The following is a 20,895-nucleotide window of genomic DNA, read 5'->3' as shown; positions in this document are numbered from 1 at the left end:
GGGCTGTGGTCACATGACTCCTGTGCAGCTCTCCCGAGAAGTGAGTGGTGTACACGTGTAGGAGTACTCTGCACAGGGGTATCCCATTGCTGAGCTCTCCTTCTGGAAATGCTAAATGCCTGGCTGGCATGCTGTATGACCAGCTTTACTGATCTGGGACAAGCATGCTTACCTAGAAATAATGCCAGAGGATCAGCATGACAACCAGAGTGTTCAGCTCAGCAATGGCAGAATTTGCCTCATGATAGGAGTACAGTATAAATAGGGTGAAGGTTTTGAGGTACGTGGCTTCAGCCAGGGTGGTACACCACCCAGATTTCTGCATGGAGTAGGGCCAGGTGGTTGTGCTCAGCTGCAGATAGGAAGGCTGTACATATCAATGACAACGTGTGTGGCCGATTGCACGTGGCTAGGGACAGGTGAGTGGCTGTGTTTGTGTTCAGGGACCCTCATCTGTGTAATGCAGACATACATGGGTCGAATTATGAACAAATTGTGCCTTTTGTAATCAGATGGAGCCACCATTGATTTTGAAATTTGACCAAACAAGCCTTTCATTTCACCTCGGAATGTGGAATAGACTCCCTCAAGAGTTGGTTCTGGCCAGCTCAATAGATTGCTTTAAAAAAAGGCCTGGATTCTTTCTTGGATACACAGAATATAACTGGATACTAACGTTTATAGGTAAAGTTGATCCAGGGAATATCGATTGCCTCTTGTGGAATTTTTTTCCCAGCAGGAGCAAAATGGATTATACTTTGCTGGGTTTTTTTGCCTTCCTCTGGATCAACTGTAAGTGTAGGATTATAACTTTTTGTTTTTTCTGTGGTTGAACTGGATGGACTTTTGTCTTTTTTCAGCCAGACTATGTAACTATGTGTTGCTACAGAAAAGAATTCTCCTGGTTTCTTTTCTTTCCAGGTCACAGCTCATTTTCATTTCTTTTTCAATTACATTTCTCGCACAATTCTCCCACCATCGATTAGAAATTTGTTAATTTTTCAAAAAATTTCCAGCATGTTCGATCACTCAAATCTGATGATCGCTCAAAAATCAGCCATTGCTGTGACCCACTAATGGTGCAAAATCCGAATGAAAAGATTTTGTGGAAGGAAATTCTTTCAGCATTGAACCCACGTATGGCCAGCTTAAACGCAGGTTTTGGAGAGAGGCTGCTGCCAGGGAAGAGTAATGCAGGCATTAATGGGTTAATTCTGAACTAATTTTATTTAGAAAATTGAAAATGTTGTTTTTTGTTTTTTTTTGACGTGGAGGGTTGGATTTCTGCGGTGAACAGGACGCTGAACACCGTCTGGAGCCTTCTGAAGGTGTTGTTGGAGGTTGTAGCTGAAGGTTCCACAAGGTGCCCAGCAGCTCATCAGGGGTTTTGCAGATGTAGTCTCGAGCTTGGTATCGGAAACTTACTGCAGTGGGGAAGCTCCATTAATATGGAATGCCGTGCTGTTGGAGCACTTGCAGATGGGGTTTCATAACCCTGCGTTTAGCGATGGTAGTGGGACAGAGATCTTGAAACAGTTGGTAGGTGTGACCTTGGAACATTAAAGATTCCGCGTTGCGGGCTGCTTGCAGGAGTTGCTCTTTAGTGCGAAAAAAGTGGAGTTTTGCAATATCGCATGGTGGGCCACCTGTGCATCGTGGAGCTAACGCCCTATGAACCCTGTCCATTTTTAGACGTTCTTTTGGGATAGCAGGGGCGAGCTCTTGGAACAACGCTGTGATGGTTGATTGGATGTCTGACCAATTCTGGGAGGCCACGGATGCATACATTTGAGTGTCTGGCCCTGTTTTCAAAGTCCTCAAGACGCGTTTGCAGTGTCGCATTTTCGTCACGCAGAAGGTAAAGGTCATCTACATGTGTTTGAAAGGAGGTGTCAAGGTCGTGCACTCTGTTCCAGGTCAGTGCGTTGCCCTAGTTAGCGGATTTCTCTGGACAGCTTGTCTGTGATGCGGTCTGAGCTCTAGTTCAGGGCTTTGTGCAGCATTTTTTCAAAGCGTGTGAGGTCAGGAGAAGTAAGATCAGGAGTTGAGGCGTGTGTGGGGGTCTCTGTGTCAATATCTGACTCACCCTCAGATGTGCGGGCATGGCTTGGCTGCACTGTCTGCAGAGCTGCATATGTCTGTGCAGCTTTCTTGCTTCCAGGAGAGGGTGCTGTGGCCATTTTGGAGGAGGCTCGAGCCAGGGCCTCCTTGATGGGATAACAGGGCGGCAGGGTTTGATGACGGGGCGCTCCCCTGTCCATGCTGGAACGTGCCAGGGGGGCTGCCACGGAGACCGGAGCCGCTTATTGAACTGTGCTGGCCGGGATCCGTGTATGGGCGGCTGTCTTCCCTGTGGTTTGACAGCGTCAGGGAGACATGTCCGTCCCACCGGCCACACATGCGCACTCCCGCTCATTTCTTTTTCAGTTACATTTCTCGCACGGTTCTTCCACCATTGATTAGTAATTTATTCATTTTTCAAAAAAAATGTTCGATCACTCAAATTCGATGGTCGCTCAAAATCGTCTGTTGCTGTAGCCCACTAATGGTGTGAAATTCAAACCAAAATTCTTAGAAAATATCTTCAAAAGAAAATTCTTTCGGAATTCGACCCGTGTATGGTCGGCCTAAACACAGGTTTTGGCAAGAGGCTGCTGCCAGAGGAGAGTAACCTCACAGGGCTCTGTGACATTTTTGAAAAAACTGCTTGTCCAGAGACTAAATCAGTGTCCCAATCTACTTGTCCCTCATGACCATCTACTTGTCCTGATAAAAACATAAATACATTTTAACCAAAACTGTATTTAAATCTGAGGTGATTTTAGGAATGTCTGGGGCTTTTAAAAACAAAAGGAGCTTTATGAGGAATATTTTTAACATTGGACTGTTTATCTCCTCCTTATCTCCCTGCCTGTCTCCAGCACCCGGGGACTAGCAGGGAGGGGAGAGACCTTTGCAGTTTAATGAGCACCGATTGGGTGCTCATCAGGAAAGGGGATTGTTGGGCTTATCCTTTATTCCTTTTCGCTGCCAGAGCCATTTTTCCATATTTGCACACGTTTAAAAAAATAATTTTAGGCCTGAAGATTACATAAAACCCCCAAACATTATATATTTTCTTAAAGCAGACACCCTATGGAATAAAATAGCGATAGTTCCAATCTTTTATGTCACATGATATTACTGCAAAATTTCAGCAAAAAATACAAGTTAATTTTAGGGCACAAAAAAAGAAATAAATTCACAAAGTCCCCTATGTAATGATTTTTGGTGACAGGTTCTCTTTATTGAGACAACCAAGGTCTAAAAGACCCTGGATGTCTGTCCTCTGCTCCACTGAATGTAATGTGGTGCACATCACACCGCATTACATTCTTTCCCTGCCTCCATGTCCAGGAATCTCTCAACTGGGATCCGGAAGTGGCATCATAGTGTCAGGACAAGAAGGGGAGGGGAGCGGACGTGTCCACTCTCCTCCCTCCCTCTAGCCGACGGAGGTGAACAGGTCCCGGGCCCACAGATGGGCAAGTGGAGCCCGGGAGACTTAGCGGGGGAAGGTTCACAGAGGGGGTGGAGGCTGGCACTGCCTGGAAGCCGCCTTAATGCTTCCACCTGACAGGGGAGCCCTGCTGCTTGCCCACAGCAGGGCTGAAGGTTAAAAAAAAAAAACTACCTTCCTGACGCCTGTAATTACATGTCCCAAGCGTCAGGTGATACAAATATAACATCCCTGCATCACCCCAGCACAGTGTGAATTGTTTCTCCTGCTACAGAAAAGAATTTTTGTGGTCAAGAATTTTCTTTTCTTTCCAGGTCACAGCTCATGCTCATTTCTTTTTAGATTATATTGCTCGCATGATTCTCCCACCATTGACTAGAAGTTTGTTTTTCAAAAAATTTCCAACATGCCTGATCACTCAAATTCGATGGCTGCGATAGCCCACTAATGGTGCAAAATTCGAATGAAAATTCTTAGAAAAGATTTTCAAAAGAAAATTCTTTCACAATTCGATCCGTGTATGGCCAGCTGAACTCAATGTGGCAGTGCAGTTTAGTTTCCAATGCAGAGCAGTTCAATATAGAGGCAGTTCTACATGGTTGCTGTGGATAGGACTGTGCAAGACTTATGGCCCATACACATAAAAAAATCGTACAGTGCTTTTGACAACTTATTTCCAACTTTTCAGACAAAAAACAAGGATGCAAGCTAAAAAATGCATATCGTATGTGAACACAATGTCCAATTTTTGTTTAACCATTTCAGTACCGGGCACTTTTACCCTCTTTCTGCCCAGGCCATTTTTCAGGTTTCAGCGTTCTCACACTTTGAATGACAATTGCGCGGTCATACAGCATTGTACCCAAACTAACATTTTATCATTTTCTTCACGCAACTAGAGTTTTTTGTTTTTTTTTTTGTTTTTTTTTTGGTGGTATTTGATCACCGCTGGGATTTTTATTTTTTGCTAAATTAACAAAATAAGACCAAAAATTGTGAAAAAAAAAAACACGTTTTTCTTTGTTTCTGTTATAAAAGTTTGCAAATAAATAATTGTTCTTCATAAATTTAGGCCGAGATGTATTCTGTTACATGTCTTTGGTGAAAATAACCCAAATGAGGATGTATTTTTTAGTTTGTAGGAAAGTTATAGCGTTCACAAACTATGGTATAGATCTGAAAATTTATCAATCCTGAAGTACTGACGGCCAATCTAATTTCTTGAGGTCCAAGAATGTCAGAACAGTACAGATATCCTCCAAATGACCACATTTTGCAAAGTAGACAGTCCGACGTACTTCATAAGAGGCATGGCGAGTTTTTTTAAGTTGTATTTTGTCATTTTTTGGAAAATTAAAAAAAGTATTTTCACTATTTTTTTTTTTTACATACTGTCACCAGTGCAGTACAGCGTCATATAACTGGTATGGTGGTGATCAGGGACACTGACAGTATGAAAACAAATATATATAATTTTTTTTTTAATTTTTAAAAATTCGTGAGGGAAAAAGAACGTAAATTTTCATTTGGGTGCAGTGTTGCATGACCGCGCAATTGTCAGTTAAAATAATGCAGTGACGTAATGCAAACTGCTTCTTGACCGCCCTATAGCAGAAATACTGCTACAGGGCGGCACGAGTGCGCAAAATCACATATATATTTATATATATGTGATTCGTGCTCCCATGGTTTTCATGCCCCTTCCAGATAGCGTCAGATTGCCACCAGTACCAGGAACATGCTCATACACAATAAACCTCCATTGCTAGTATAGTGTCTGAACGGATCAATATCTTGGATCAGATCAGTACTATACCAGCGTTCACATTAGAATAGTGTGCCCAAAAACACAGCGTTAGCGGGATCAGCCCCGGCACCTGCCAGTACCTGCGTTTTAGCCTCTACGCTTACCCCCTTCTCCCCCAGCAAGTGCAGTGTCAGTAGGTCACGGTCACTTGATACATTCCGCACAAAACAGCAGTGTTCACAGAATCAGGCCTGATCTCTGTTAGCACTTGCCGGTAAATTTTGATGACTCTCATATGCAGCAGAGTGCCAGTACTAGTGCCGCTCTACCTTTTGGTGAACTAGCGAGCACCAGCGGCCTAGTATATCCTGGTTTTTCACATACCAGCACTGTAGTATCACTTGGTGATGTGGTGAGTCCCATAAGTGCAGTACAAGCTGGTGCGATGGCGAGTACAAGTATTGTCCCGCAAATGCCAAGAATTCGCACACAGGCCCATAGAGCCCCTAGAATCCTACCGGATGTGCTTGCAAATCTCGATTGGCAGCCCACAAATTCTGCAGCACCCGTACTTCCTCCTTTCACTGCCCAACCCGGAATTCAGGTGGAAACAACAAATTTAAAGCGGAGTTCCACTCACGCTGTCAAAAAATAAGTCAGCAGCTACAAAAACTGTAGCTGCTGACTTTTAAAAAACAGCCACATACCTGTCCCTCTGTCCCGCGGTGTGTCCCCCACAGCCTGTTTCACCGGTCGTCCTGTTCCCAGGAGGCCGGCATCTTCAGCGTGGGCACCCGGATGTGCAGCTTGCGGTTTCACAGCCTGGTACCCACTGCACATGCGCGAGTAGCACTGCGCTTCATGAATGGTCCTGTAGTCTTCTGGGACCTGTCACGTGTCCCAAAAGACTACAGGGAGGGAGGGAGGACACCTTCTGCTTCAGATCACCTAGGCGATTGGACCAGAAGTGGGAACGGGTACCTGTCAAATTTGGGTACCCGCCCCCCAAAGGTGCCAATCCTTAATGGGGAGTGGGGGAGCAGTTCTTAAAGCGAACTTCCCCTTTTTCCCACTTTAACTACTCCCCTTGATTTTTTTTTTTTGGAGCTGTTTTTAACAGAAGATCAGTATGCATTGATTGTGGATCAAAGCAATTTATATGCACAACAATTTATCACCTCCAATTCAAATTCAAACCTTGCCAGACCATTTGCATGGAAACCCATTACAGTTTCCGAATTTAAATTTTTTTGGGGCCTAACCCTCAACATGGGCATTACTAAAAAAAATATTAATTGCGGTTGTATTGGTCCACAGACCCGATTCATCATATGCCGTGTTCTCTGCTGCCATGGCCAGTCATGAGATATGAGAGTATAATGACCTTGACCGACTCCACAAAATTTGGCCCCTCGTAAATCACCTGAACCAAAAATTTGCAGATGTCTATACTTCCCATCAAAAAATCTGTGTTGATGAGTCCCTCCTTAATTTTTCTGGCCACTTTGCATTTACACAATTTCTCCCCAGCAAGCGTGCTAGATATGGGGTTGAGATGTATAAGACCTGTGAGAGGGCAACAGGCTATACATAAAAGTTTTTGATTTACAAGGGAAATGATAGTCATGTAGAACCCCCCAGATGCCCAGACTACATGGGGAGTAGTGGCAAGATAGTTTGGGACTTGGTGTCATCCCTTTTCCGTATGGGGTACCAATTATACGTGGACAATTTCTGTTCAAGCGTGCCACTATTTAGACATATGTGTGCCCACCATTACAAGTGGGTGGATGCAGGGCAGTATATTCTAATGGTGTGCATACCACACACTTTTTCTGGCAGAGATTTCTTCTCTTTTTTTCATTCAGCACACAAGCATTAAAAAAACCCCCAAAAACATAGCATATATACCCAACAAGGACCAGCGACATACTGGTAATTCACTGGACTTTGGTTATACCAGGATGATGCCTACAGCTGCAGGCAGCATCCTGGTATCGTTTTTTTTTTTTTCAGCTGGCCATCGGCTTTCATGTAACAGCAATCTTAGTGGCTAATTAGCTGCAGGATTGCTTTTACAAGCAGCGGGAGACAATGCACCTCCCCCCCACCCACCCCCCCACAGCTGCCTTCTATGGCCATCTCGGGCAGTCCCATGCCATCAGGGGAACCTGAGAGTGCAGCTGGTGTTTCTGCCAGCTGACCATGGAGCAGATTAGAGACTGGAATGGTGCCAATCATCTCTATAGTCTTAAGAAATCGGACGCTACGAGCCTTTCATCACTTCAGTTTCGCAGGATATAAACAGGGCCATTTGTAAACTGGGAAAGCATCTGATCACACTGATCTTGGTGAAATTAGATAATGTGAGGGCAGAGGCAATATCTAGAGTCTTCTAGACAGATTTCTCAAAACAGAATATATGACAATGCCCATTGAAGTTATATATATAGTGGTCTGATTTCAGACTGCAGTCCAGTGTTGTCCTCCAGTTTTTCTTTTCCAATAATTTTTATTGGTTTTTGTTAATGAAAGTGTACAAACAGGGTATAACGTTTGTAGAACATAATGTCACCTTCTGGGGGGTCTACTAGTTTTTAACCTGGATTTCATATGCTTTCCATTGACGTGCTATCGATATATGTTGTATACATAATGCACTTTAGTTCACTCGGAAAATAAACCAGTCACTAGTGATGTACCACAAGGCTGTGTACTAGGTCCTGTTCTATTTAATCTATATGTAAGTGATAACACTAAAGGTTTGTTAGGTAAGGTGTGTCTAATTGCTTTTGGCGCAAAGGTGTGTAATAGGGTTGATATCCCTGGAGATGTTTGTAATATGGAACATGATTTTGCATTGCTGGAAGATTGGTCAAAAAAGTGGAAATTGCAGTGCAATGTTTCTAAATGCAAAATATAGCACCTAGGGAGAAATAATCCTTTGAGAGAGTACTACATTGTTGGCCAGCACTACAGAGGAAAAGGATATGGCGGTACTTATTTCAGATTATTGTAAAATGAGAAAACGGTGTGACCAGGCAGTGGGGAAAGCAAATAGAATTCTAGGATGCATCACTAGTGGGGTCACCAGCAGGAGGAAGGAGGTCCTGATTCCCCTATATAGATCTTTAGTGAGACCTCATTTAGAATACTGTGCCCGGTTCTGGAGACCTCACTTACAGAAAGATATTGATAAGATAGAACAAGTCCAGAGATGGGTAAAACAAATGGTGGAAGGTCTGGGGGATAAAACATATCAAAAGCGATTTCAGGAACTTAACATGTACAGTCTGGAGGAAAGAAGGGAAAGGGGAGACATAATTGGAACCTTTAAAAACATCAAGGGGGTAAATGAGGTTCAGGAAGCCACTATTTTCAAGCATGAAACCAAAATTTCAAGATGCTTGGAGTAAACTTCCAGCAGAGATAGTCAACCATAAACCATAGTTTCAAACATGCTTGGGACAAGCATAAATCTATACTCTGACAAAAATGTTTACAAAAAAACAACCCCACACCCTCCACCCCCCCCCCCCCCAAAAAAAACAAAAAAAAAAAAAGGGCATACTTGATGGACCACTCAGTCTTTTTCTGCTGTCAATTTCCTATCTATGTAAACAAAATACATTTTTGTTATGTTGTCAGTTTGCACTTGGTCCTTGGTGTAGTTACCTTCTGCTTTTTTTTCCCTCTTCTCTGTGCTGTTCTTCCAGGACAGAGCGCAGAGCAATTTATTGTGCATTATTGTGACCAATCAGAATCACTCTGGTCTATCTTAGAAGAGTGAGAAGTTCAGGGATTTCAAATCACCAGGACTGCTGGAACAGCTGTGTGGTCACCCACCTGGAAGAAAGTACAGTGGGAGACTGGGAGGGGTCTGATGAAGGTTAAGATTTGTACAATTTTACCAACAAATATGTAGTGCACTGGCCTGTCTGATTTAGATACCAACTGAATGGATTGTTCAGGTGTGTCCTCATATTACATAGTTTTGTTAACGCTAAAGGAGATTGTACAGAGATTGTACAATCAGATTATATAGCGTTTGGCCAGGTTTAGTCATACAGTTACTACATGGTATATGATATACACTATATTGCCAAAAGTATTGGGTACCCCTCCAAATCATTGTATTCAGGTGTTCCAATCACCTCCATGGCCACAGGTGTATAAAATCAAGCACCTAGGCATGCAGACTGCTTCTATAAACCTTTGTGAAATAATGGGTTGCTCTCTGGAGCTCAGTGAATTCAAGCGTAATACCGTGATAGGTTGCCACTGTGCAAGTCCATCCGTGAAATTTCCCTGCTACTAAATATTCTACAGTCAACTGTTAGTGGTATTATAACAAAGTGGAAGCAACTGGGAACAACAGCAACTCAGCCATGAAGTGGTAGGCCACGTGAAATGACAGAGCAGGGTCAGCACATGCTGATTTGCACAGTGCGCAGAAGTCGCCAGTGTCTGCAGAGTCAATAGCTAAAGACCTCCAAACTGCGTGTGGCCTTCAGATTAGCACAACAGTGTGTAGAGAGCTTCATTGAATGGGTTTCCATGGCTTAGCAGATGCATCCAAGCCTTACATCACCAAGTGCAATGCAAGGCATTCATGCAGTGGTGTAAAGCATGCCGCTACTGGACTCTGGTGGAGACATGTTCTCTGGAGTGATAAATCACGTCTATCTGGAAATCCGATGGATGTGTCTGGGTTTGGCGGTTACCAGGAGACCAGTACTTGCCGGACTGCATTGTGTAAATTTGAGTGCAGGGCGGATTGTGGTGTGGAGTTGTTTTTCAGGGGTTGGGCTTGGCCCGTTAGTTCCAGTGAAGGAAACCCTTAAGATCAGGGAACAGTTTGGGAATGGCCCCTTCCTGTTGCACAAAGCAAGGTCCCAAAAGACATGGATGAGAGAGTTTGGGGTGGAGGAACTTGACAGTCCTGACCTCAACCTGATAGAACACCTTTGGGATGAATTTTAGCAGAGACTGCGAGCCAGGCCACCCGACATCAGTGCCTGACCTCACAAATGCACTTCTGGAAGAAATAGTCAATCATTCCCATAGACACACTCCTAAACCTTGTGGACAGCATTCGCAGAAGAGTTGAAGCTGTTATAGGTGCAAAGGGTGTGCCAACTCAATACTGAACCCTACGGACTAAGACTGGGATACCATTAACCACCTCCCGTCCGGCCGTTGTATATAAACGACCGGACAGTGGCAGTGCAGGGTTGGGTGGCTGTTTATAAACGGCCTCCCCGCACCCTACTTGTGCGCGCTCCCTGGGAGCGCGCAGCGCCGCAATCCGGTGCCCTCTGTGTCCTCCGGACACAGTGGAACACCGATCGTCGGACAGGACCTCTGTACGAGTGATCACATGCAGAGTAGTAAGCAAGATGTCACTTCTGACATCATTGCTTACTTACTACGTGTGAAATCTGTGAATGATCACAGAGGTCACATGTTACAAGGCTATTCACAACAGCCTTGTGCCATGTGACAAGCTGTGACCAATCACAGCTCACTCAGTAGTTCTCAATGGCTGCAAGAATGTAGCTAGAGAGAAGGAGAAATGATTGCTTTTACATCCTTTATGGGTGTAAAAGCAATCAGTGTAAAAAAAAAAAATCTTCATCACCCCCCACAAGTAGTACAGTGTCACCATAGTGACACTGTACTGCTAGGGTGACATTATGTAAATAAACTAAAAAAAAAAACTAATAATAAATAAAAAAAAAAATGTAAAAAGATATGTTTAAAATTATAATTTTTGGTTATAAACTAATTTGGGTTTTTTTTTTTTTTTTTTACTAAAAATATAACGGAATAAATGTTGGCTAAGATTTATGATGAAATACTATTTATTTGCAAAATTTTATAAGAAAACACTTTTTTTCAAATTTTTTTGACTTTTTAATTGACATAGCAAAAAAAATAAAAATCCCAGTGGTGAATAAATACCACCAAAATAAAGCTTTATCTGTCTCAAAAAAATGCTAAAAAAATTCATATGGGTACAGTGTTGCATGACCGCGCAATTGTCATTCAAAGTGTGACAGCACTGAAAGCTGAAAATTGGCCTGGACAGGAAGGGGGTAAAAGTGTCCAGACTGAAAGTGGTTAAAGTTCATGTCTGTGTAAAGGCAGACATCCCAATACTTTTTGTCAATATAGTGTACCTGCTGAAGGGCTGTCAGGCTCCGCCCAACGGGATCTCTAGTGGTCTACGGCACAGGGTTTCCCAGGACGCGGAGTCTAAGTCCCAGTCTGCCTTTTCACCAGGGCCCCTGATGGTGGGGATGGACTTGGTGCAAGATTGAAACCAGGTCGCGTCCCTGGGCACCCCCGGCGGTGGCAGAGGGGTCCCGCTGAGGGTATGTGCCCGGGTTGAGCCTGCTGTGAAGGGGACGACAGATCCCGATCCGAGCGGGATGGATGGGATGACAGATCCCGATCCGAGCTGGATGGATGGGATGACAGATCCCGATCCGAGCGGGATGGATGGGCAACTATCAGGAGTAGGCGAGGTCAGACTAGCCGGGTCGGTATTGTGCGGGCAGCGTGGTACAGGTGGAGTAAGCGGAGAATGGTCGGGGTCACAAGCCAGGTTCAGCAGGTAGCGGGCAGCGCGGTACAGAGGGTCAGGCAGAAGGATGGTCAGGGACGAGCCGGGGTCAGAGCAGGAGAAGGTCAGCATAAACAGAACAGGCAGAGTTTGGCAACAAGGAAGCGTACTTACAGGACAGGAACAAGACCTTGCGGCAACTTGGAGATGCACAGGGCAGCTTTAAATAGAGCGCCCTGCTCTCCCATTGGTGCGGCCGCCGCGATCGCCGAGGACTCTGCGCTCGCCGGCTGGGACGGATCGGCGGTCTGCACATGCGCGCGCCGCCGAGGACCCGGGATCCCTGACATTGTCCCCCCCCTACGGGCAACCTCCGGATGCCCAGCCGACCCCTACTCAACGGCTGGTACCGAAAAAATTCCCGCACAAGCCTTGGGCGTGCACATTTTGGGCCGGCTCCCATGAATTTTCCTCCGCCCCATATCCTTTCCATTTAACCAGAAACTGAGTTTGGCCTCCCCTCCTCCTGCAATCTAAGATAGCTTCAACTTCAAATTCCTCCTCCCCATCCACGTCTACTGCCTCCGGTGGCTTAGACCTTCGATCCGGGAAGGGGTCTGGAGTTGCTGGTTTCAACAGGGACACATGGAAGACCGGATGAACCTGCATAGATTCGGGCAGTGCCAGCTCGTATGCCACCTCGTTGATCTTACGTTTGACCCGGAAAGGCCCCAAGAACTTGGGAGCCAATTTCTTCGAAGGGCAGGACATTTTTAAATTTGCGGTGGACAACCAAACCTGGTCCTCTGGCCGCAAACTCAATTCCCCTCTTCTTTTCCTATCAAACGCCCTCTTATTGTCATCCTGGGCCTTTACCATTGCTTCCTGCAATACCTTGCTATTGGTTGACAGAAAGGTCAACATATCCTGCGTGGCTGGGACTGCGACCTCCGGGATTAGATCTGGCAGGAATACAGGGTGGAACCCATAGTTTGCGAAAAACGGGGACTGTCTAGTAGCAGAGTGACTTGCATTATTATATGCGAATTCCGCAAGCGGCAGGAGAGTAACCCAGTCATTTTGGAGGAAGGTGGTATAGCACCTGAGGTACTGTTCTAGGGTCTGGTTTGTACGCTCCGTCTGGCCATTGGTCTGTGGGTGATAAGCTGAAGAGAACGATAACTTAATCCCCAGGGTTTCACATAGAGCTTTCCAGAACCTGGACGTAAACTGAACCCCTCTGTCAGATACAATGTCCCTGGGAATTCCGTGGAGTCTTACCACTTCCTTAATAAACACACGTGCTGTCTCAAGGGCCGTAGGTGTGTCCTTTAGAGGTACAAAATGGGCCATCTTGGACAGGCGGTCTACAATCGCGAAGATTGCTGTGTGGTCCTGAGAGGGTGGAAGTTCCACGATAAAGTCAATGGAAATCATGGTCCATGGCCTGTCGGGTATGGGTAATGGGCGCAAGAGACCCCAAGCTTTATTCCTAGTGGGTTTGTTTCTCTGACAAACGGGACAGGTCTTTATGTAGGTTTCGCACTCCCTGGCCATATTAGGCCACCAGAAAGTACGCTGCAGCAGCTCCAAGGTCTTACGTACCCCAAAGTGCCCAGCCAGTGGGTGATCGTGGCAGTATCCTAATACCAATGTACGGGCCTCCTCAGGGACCACAATCTGATCCTCCTTCCAAAAAAGTCCTTCCCTATTTAGTAAGGGGACACCAGGTGGACCTTGCATTCCTACGGACGCGGTCTGCAGTTGAGAATGGAGCTCCGATTGGAGAACTAAGAAATTTCCTGGGGACAGGATAGTGTCTGGCTTGGGATTCTCTTCGGGATCCCCAAACATGCGGGAGAGCGCATCTGGTTTTGTGTTCTTAGACCCTGGCCTATAGGTTATATGGAAAAAGAACCGTGAAAAGAACAGCGCCCACCTGGCTTGACGTGGCCTCAGACGTTTAGCTGTCCTCAGATATTCTAGGTTCTTATGATCCGTAAAAATCAATATTGGGTGTACCGCCCCTTCTAACAAGTATCTCCATTCCTCTAGTGCCACCTTAATCGCCAAGAGCTCCCGATCCCCGATATCATAATTCCTTTCCGCAGGAGTTAGTTTTCTGGAGAAGAAAGCGACTGGGTGCATGAGTTCTTTGATGCCCTTCCTCTGGGACAGGATCGCTCCGACCGCATTCTCGGATGCGTCCACCTCCAAGATATATGGCAAGGACGAATCAGGGTGGCTCAGAATAGGAGCTGCCGTAAACAATTCCTTTAAGGCTTCGAAAGCCCTCTGTGCCTCAGGTGTCCATTGGAAGCGAACCCCCTGCCTGGTCAGCTGGGTGATAGGGGACACTAGGCCCGAAAAGTTCTTAATGAACTTTCTGTAGAAGTTCGCGAAGCCGATGAAGCGTTGGACCGCTTTCTTATCGGTGGGAGCTGGCCAATCTAAAATGGCCGAAACTTTTTGGGGATCCATGGCTATTCCCGTGGGAGAGATGGTTAGACCCAGAAACGAAATGCTACTCTGTTCAAAGCAGCACTTGTCTGCCTTGGCATATAAGCTGTGTTGGCGGAGCCGTTCTAACACGCGCCTCACGTGACCTCTATGGTCCTCCAAGGTTGGGGAAAAGACAAGGATATCGTCCAGGTATACAATGACGAAGATATCTAGGTAGTCCCTGAACACATCGTTTATGAAATGTTGGAAGGTGGCAGGGGCGTTGCATAGGCCGAAGGGCATAACCAAATATTCAAAGTGTCCGAATCTGGTACGGAATGCTGTCTTCCACTCGTCCCCCTCTCTGATAGGAACTAAATTATAGGCACCTCTCAAGTCTAGTTTAGTGAAGACAGATGCTGACTTCAGCCTCTGAAACAGCTCGGGGACTAGTGGTAGCGGGTAACGGTTCTTTACTGTGACCTTATTCAAGTCCCGGTAATCTACGCAGGGCCGGAGGGACTTGTCCTTTTTCTCCACAAAGAAAATGCCCGCCCCGGCTGGTGACGTGGAGGGTCTAATAAACCCCTTATGGAGGTTTTCATCTATATATTATTTTAGTACCCCTAACTCCCGCTCGGATGAGGGGAATATCCGCCCAAATGGGATTTCCGACCCTGGGAGGAGATCAATTGGGCAGTCATAAGCTCGGTGCGGGGGGAGAGTGTCCGCCCCCCGCTTGCTAAACACATCCAGAAAACTATGGTAGACTGACGGAATGACTTGCGCCAGCTCCGCATCTGTCTCTAGACACAACAAAGTCGGTGGAATCGGGGAGATCTTAGGGAGGCAATGCTGCTGGCAGTATGGGGAGAGGAACTGCATAGAACCCCTCTTCCAGTCCACCTGGGGATTATGGGCTCGCAACCACGGGAGCCCCAAAATAATTGGAAATAGTGGGGATGCTATGGCGTCCAACCGAAGGAGTTCTTCATGATGGGTCGATACGGTAGTACGGATAGGTGGGGTCTCGTGGTCCACCACCCCTGACTTAATACGTGATCCATCTGCTAGAAAAATATTCAATCCCACCTCCTTGGTTTGTAGGGGAATTTGTTGCTGAACTGCAAAGTCTAAATCTATGAAGCAACTACACGCCCCAGAATCCACAATAGCCGTGGTCACCACTGTTCTCCCCGGCAGCTGAAGTGACACAGGTACCGCTAGATAACTAGTGTTGCCCACACTGTTAGAAGTGACTGTAGAGAAAACAGCGGAACACTTACCCCTCTTGGCTGGACAGGTACGTACTACATGGCCTGCTCCCCCACAGTAGAGGCAGAGATGGTTGGTAAGACGCCTCTGGCGTTCCTCAGGCGTAAGTGTCGGCCGGATCCTTCCCGATGGCCCGGTCTCGGGTGTATCCATGGCATCCTGGTTCTGGCTTGCCGGCTGTAACTGGGTTGAGGCCTGAGGGGGTGTTCCAGTTGATCCTTGTCCTTGGTTGCATCTTTCCTGCCTGCGCTCCCGCAACCGGCGGTCAATTCGAATAGTCAAAGCTATCAAGGCCTCCAAAGTGCTAGGTATGTCTATTCGGGCCAATTCGTCCTTCAGGGATTCAGCTAACCCTACGCGGAACTGGTGGTGCAGAGCCGCCTCGTTCCATTGGCAGTCACTATGCCAACGCCTGAATTCGGCGGCATAGTCCTCCACTGTCCGGTGACCCTGCCTGAGTGTATATAGGGCCCTCTCGGCCGTTGCGGTGCGCAGCGGGTCGTCATACAAGAGGGCCATAGCCTCAAAAAATACCGTCACTGACTGCAACAGTGGGTCTCTCTTCTCTCGGAGCCGGTGGGCCCAGTCTTGGGGTCCCCCCTGTAGTAGGGAAATAATGAACCCTACCCTCACCGATTCGGAGGAAAAGGTCTGAGGCTGGAGGTCAAAGTATAGCTGACAGGAGTTACGAAAGGCCCTGAATCTACTTTGGTCTCCGGAAAAACGTTCCGGTGTGCGGACACGGGGTTCTGGTGCGGGTAACAACCCCGGAGTCTCCCTAATGGGTTCCCCAGACCCCCTGGTAGAGGTAGCTAAGGTCTGCATGCGTCTGTCCAATACCGTATAACCTTCCTGTAGGCCCCTAATTCCCAGTGTAAGGGTCTCCATCTGTTGGCAGATGTCGTCCAGAGGGGAAGTTCCCCTTCCAGGCTCAGTCATGGCCGCAAGGTACTGTCAGGCTCCGCCCAACGGGATCTCTAGTGGTCCACGGCACAGGGTTTCCCAGGACGCGGAGTCTAAGTCCCAGTCTGCCTTTTCACCAGGGCCCCTGATGGTGGGGATGGACTTGGTGCAAGACTGAAACCAGGTCGCGTCCCTGGGCACCCCCGGCGGTGGCAGAGGGGTCCCGCTGAGGGTATGTGCCCGGGTTGAGCCTGCTGTGAAGGGGACGACAGATCCCGATCCGAGCGGGATGGATGGGATGACAGATCCCGATCCGAGCTGGATGGATGGGATGACAGATCCCAATCCGAGCGGGATGGATGGGCAACTATCAGGAGTAGGCGAGGTCAGACTAGCTGGGTCGGTATTGTGCGGGCAGCGTGGTACAGGGGGAGTAAGCGGAGAATGGTCGGGGTAACAAGCCAGGTTCAGCAGGTAGCGGGCAGCGCGGTACAGAGGGTCAGGCAGAAGGATGGTCAGGGACGAGCCGGGGTCAGAGCAGGAGAAGGTCAGCATAAACAGAACAGGCAGAGTTTGGCAACAAGGAAGCGTACTTACAGGACAGGAACAAGACCTTGCGGCAACTTGGAGATGCACAGGGCAGCTTTAAATAGAGCGCCCTGCTCTCCCATTGGTGCGGCCACCGCGATCGCCGAGGACTCTGCGCTCGCCGGCTGGGACGGATCGGCGGTCTGCGCATGCGCGCGCCGCCGAGGACCCGGGATCCCTGACAAGGGCCAAAGGAAAATGGAGCATAGCAACCAATCAGGTTCCATCCTTCAGTCAGTGGAAAAGGGAGATATGTGAATATCCTCTCTCCATTTTTATGTGCAAATGATGAAATATTTTCCAGAACCACAATGTTTAGTTTGTACTGTTATATTTTGGACTGCTGCAATGTCATTTTCTGTTATCATGAGGTGTTGGTACAAAGTCTTGGAGAACCGGAAAATACTGTAAGTAGTCTGATGCTTGCTTTGATGCCTGCACACGACAATGTCAGTCTGCTTTCTTTTGCCATTCCATTTATTTTCTCTAGATAATTATCTCCCGCTTAACAAATTCCACAATCTTATTTGAATTATTGTTCTTTCTTTTTAAAGGAAATGGAAGGATTGATGAAATTCAAAGAATGCGTAGAAATCCCACAGCATTTTGAGGACCTGCAGTATTATTTCAATGAGCAAGGAGAGTTGAGACACATGGTCACCAATAAACCATTTCTTTATAACTATTATAAAAATGAATATGATAGGAACCACAAACGGTATAAAATCATTGGGGCTATGATTACACTTCATGTTTATGAGCTACTCGAAAAAGACTGCAATCTTCAAAGGATTACCATTCCAGTTGATGCTATTGAAGATGAGCCAAGGTCTTTCTTCTTCATGAGTAAAGAATTGCCAAGTATGCAGACAAACCTTTTTGTTCTGCTTCAAGACAGTGGGGTGGTCAGAGCTGGCCAGTGGGGACAAAAAGCAATATTTCATCACTCCATAGATAAAGGGACCCAGATCCCATATGTTAAGACTGCCTTAAGAGACAATGGGTCTGTGATTGTATTAAATCCCAATGACAATTTTGTGGAGATGAAAGAGGAACCACGCACCTTGGTCAAAACAGAAGAGGAGTTCTGTCCTATAGATATCAGGGAAAAGGTTGGGCTTGCTGCACCTCAACAAAAAATGATTGTTCTCAAAAGGTGTTGCAGTTCACCAGAAGAGCACACCAGCTATGTTTGGGACCACTTCATTTCACAAAGTGCAGCAAGAAACATATCATTCATTGCACATGGCTATGGTGGGTTAGTGTTTATGGATTTACTTTGTAAGAAAAGTAAGGAGGTGATGAGCAAAGTGAGCGCTGTAGCATTTATAGATTCAAAACACCATGCTCCGCATCAGGCAAGAACTAACCCAGAAATCCAGGCTTGGATTCGCTCACATTGTAGGAGTTGGGTACTGAATGCAAAACCTTTAGACAGACCTACTGGGTCCCTAAGGAAATTAGACTGCCCAAAGGTATCTGCAGGCACTGAAAACCATGACCTGGCACCCTCTGTTGCTTTCCAGTCTATTTTTCGATTTCTCAACAGATCTTTAAAGAGTCGCAGAAGTTCAGTTCCACCTGCACATACAATGATAACTAGAAGTTCTACCAGGAGTAAGTAATCTAACAAGCTGTGTATATGGACAGCATATGAATTAGGAATACCATTTTGCGGGACTTACATGTTGTGGTGTTTGCATAATGTATACCTATTGGACAGAACCACAGAAGATAACTTTCATTTGTGGGATTTAGATCTGTAGGATCTTTTGTGCCCACCATGTAACACTTCCTTATATAATGTATTGTGAAGGCACCTGAACACTACTAAATGTAAAATATAGACAAGTCTTTTTTTAGCATGTAGAAATCTGTAATGTTACGCAAAAATGAATTAAACTGAAAATGCATGTTATAATAAAACAATAAGAGAATAAATTACTCTGTACATTTTGTTAATTTTCTTTATCCTATCTTGGGGTGGTTGTGTGTGTGTGTGTGTGAAATAAATAAATATATATATTTAATTAGTTAGGTACATATTTATTTGGACACAGGCACAATTTTAGTTCTTGTTTTTTTTTTAGGTATTTACCAAAACATGTTCAAGCTATAGTTACAGTATATAATGGATATGGGCTGAAAGTGCACACTCTCAGGTTTAATTTGAGGGTATGTACATCCAAATTGGAGGGTTTAGGAATTACAGCTCTTATGAGTAGCCATCCCTCTTTTTCAAGGGACCAAAAGTAATTGAACATTTGAATCAAAAGCTGTTTCATGGCAAGGTGTGGGCTTCTCCAATATTTCTTCATCAATTAAGCAGGTAAAAGGTCTGGAGTTGATTCTATGTGTGGTATTTGCATTTGGAATCTATTGCTGTGACCCTACATTATGTGTTCAAAGGAGCTGTTCATGCAAGTGAAACAGGCCATTGTAAGGCTTCAAAAATGAAACAAATTCATCAGAGAGATAGCAGTAACATTAGGAGTGGCCAACTCAACAGTTTGGTACATTCTGAGGAAAGAAGAATGCACTGGTGAGTACAGCAACATTAAAAGGCATGGACGTCCATGGAACACAACAGTGGTGGATGATCGCAAGATCTCTCTATGGTAAAGAAAAACCCATTCACAACATCCAGACAAGTGAAGGACACTCTCCAGGAGGAGGGTGTATCATTGTTAAAGTCTACAATCAATAGAAGACTTCACGAGCACAAATACAGAGGGTTCAACACAAGGTGCAAACCATTCATAAGCCTGAAGAATAGAAAAGCCAGATCAGACTTTGCCAAAAAAATCTAAAAAAGCCAGACCAGTTCTGGAAAAGCATTCTTTAGACAGATGAAATTAAGATTAATCTGTACCAGAATGACAGGAAGAAAAAAGTGTGGCGAAGGCTTGAAACCGCTCATGAGCCAGAGCACACAACATCATCTGTAAAACATGGTGGAGGCAGTGTGATGACATGGGCATGCATGGCTTCCAGTGACACTGGGTCATTGGTCTTTATTGATGATGTGACAGAAGCAGCTGGATGGATATACTGTCAGCCCAGATTCAGCCCAATGCAGCAAATTTGATTGAAGGGCGCTTCACAGTACAGATGGACAATGATCCAAAACACACTGCAAAAGCAACCCAGGAGCTTTTGAAGGAAAAGAAGTGGAATATTCCGCAATGGCCGAGTCAATCACCTGATCTCAACGCAATTAGACTCGCATGTCACTTGCTGAAGGCAAAACTAAAGGCAGAAAGACCCACAAACAAAGAACAACTGAAGACAGCTGTAGTTAAAGCCTGGAAAAGCATCAGAAAGGAGGAAACCCAGTCTTCAGTAATGTCCAGACTTCAGGCAGTCATTACCAGTAAAGGATTTTCAACAAAATATTAAAAATGAAAGTTTTATTTAAGATTATATTAATTTGTTCAATTATTTTTGGTCCCTTGAAAAAGGGGGGGTTGGCTGCCTTAGGAGCTATAATTCCTAAACTCTTCCTCCAATTTGGATATACATACCCTCAAATTAAACCTGGGAGTGTGCACTTTCAGCCCATATTCATTATATAATGATAGCTTGAATATGTTTCGGTAAATACCTGGAAAAAAAACTTAAATTGTGCCTATGTCCAAATACATATGGACCTAACTGTATATTTATATACAGGTGAAACTCGAAAAATTAGTATATTGTGAAAAAGTTCATTTATTTCAGTAATGCAACTTAAAAGGTGAAACCAATATATGAGACTCCTTACATGCAAAGCAAGATAATTCAAGCCGTGATGTGATGATTATGGATTACAGCTCATGAAAACCCCAAATCCACAATCTCAGAAAATTAGAATATTACATGCAATCAATAAAA

The 20,895-nt window shown here is 45.5% G+C and overlaps 1 protein-coding gene across 1 annotated transcript; it reads left to right on the top strand.

Moving 5' to 3' along the window:
- The first annotated feature begins 33 nt into the window (after positions 1-33).
- LOC149446121 (putative protein ARB2BP) lies at positions 34-18,963 on the top strand. Its single transcript, XM_089652924.1, has 2 exons — positions 34-419; positions 17,577-18,963. The coding sequence occupies exon 2, from the start codon at positions 17,580-17,582 to the stop codon at positions 18,645-18,647; it is 1,068 nt and encodes a 355-aa protein (XP_089509050.1). The 5' UTR covers positions 34-419; positions 17,577-17,579; the 3' UTR covers positions 18,648-18,963.
- Positions 18,964-20,895: the final 1,932 nt, after the last annotated feature.

Source organism: Staurois parvus, unplaced genomic scaffold, assembly GCF_062004578.1.
Source record: "Staurois parvus isolate SC_StPar_1 unplaced genomic scaffold, SC_StPar_1.0 ptg000696l, whole genome shotgun sequence".
In the NCBI taxonomy this organism is placed as follows: Eukaryota; Metazoa; Chordata; class Amphibia; order Anura; family Ranidae; genus Staurois; species Staurois parvus.
This window is presented reverse-complemented; position numbering and strand designations above follow the sequence as displayed.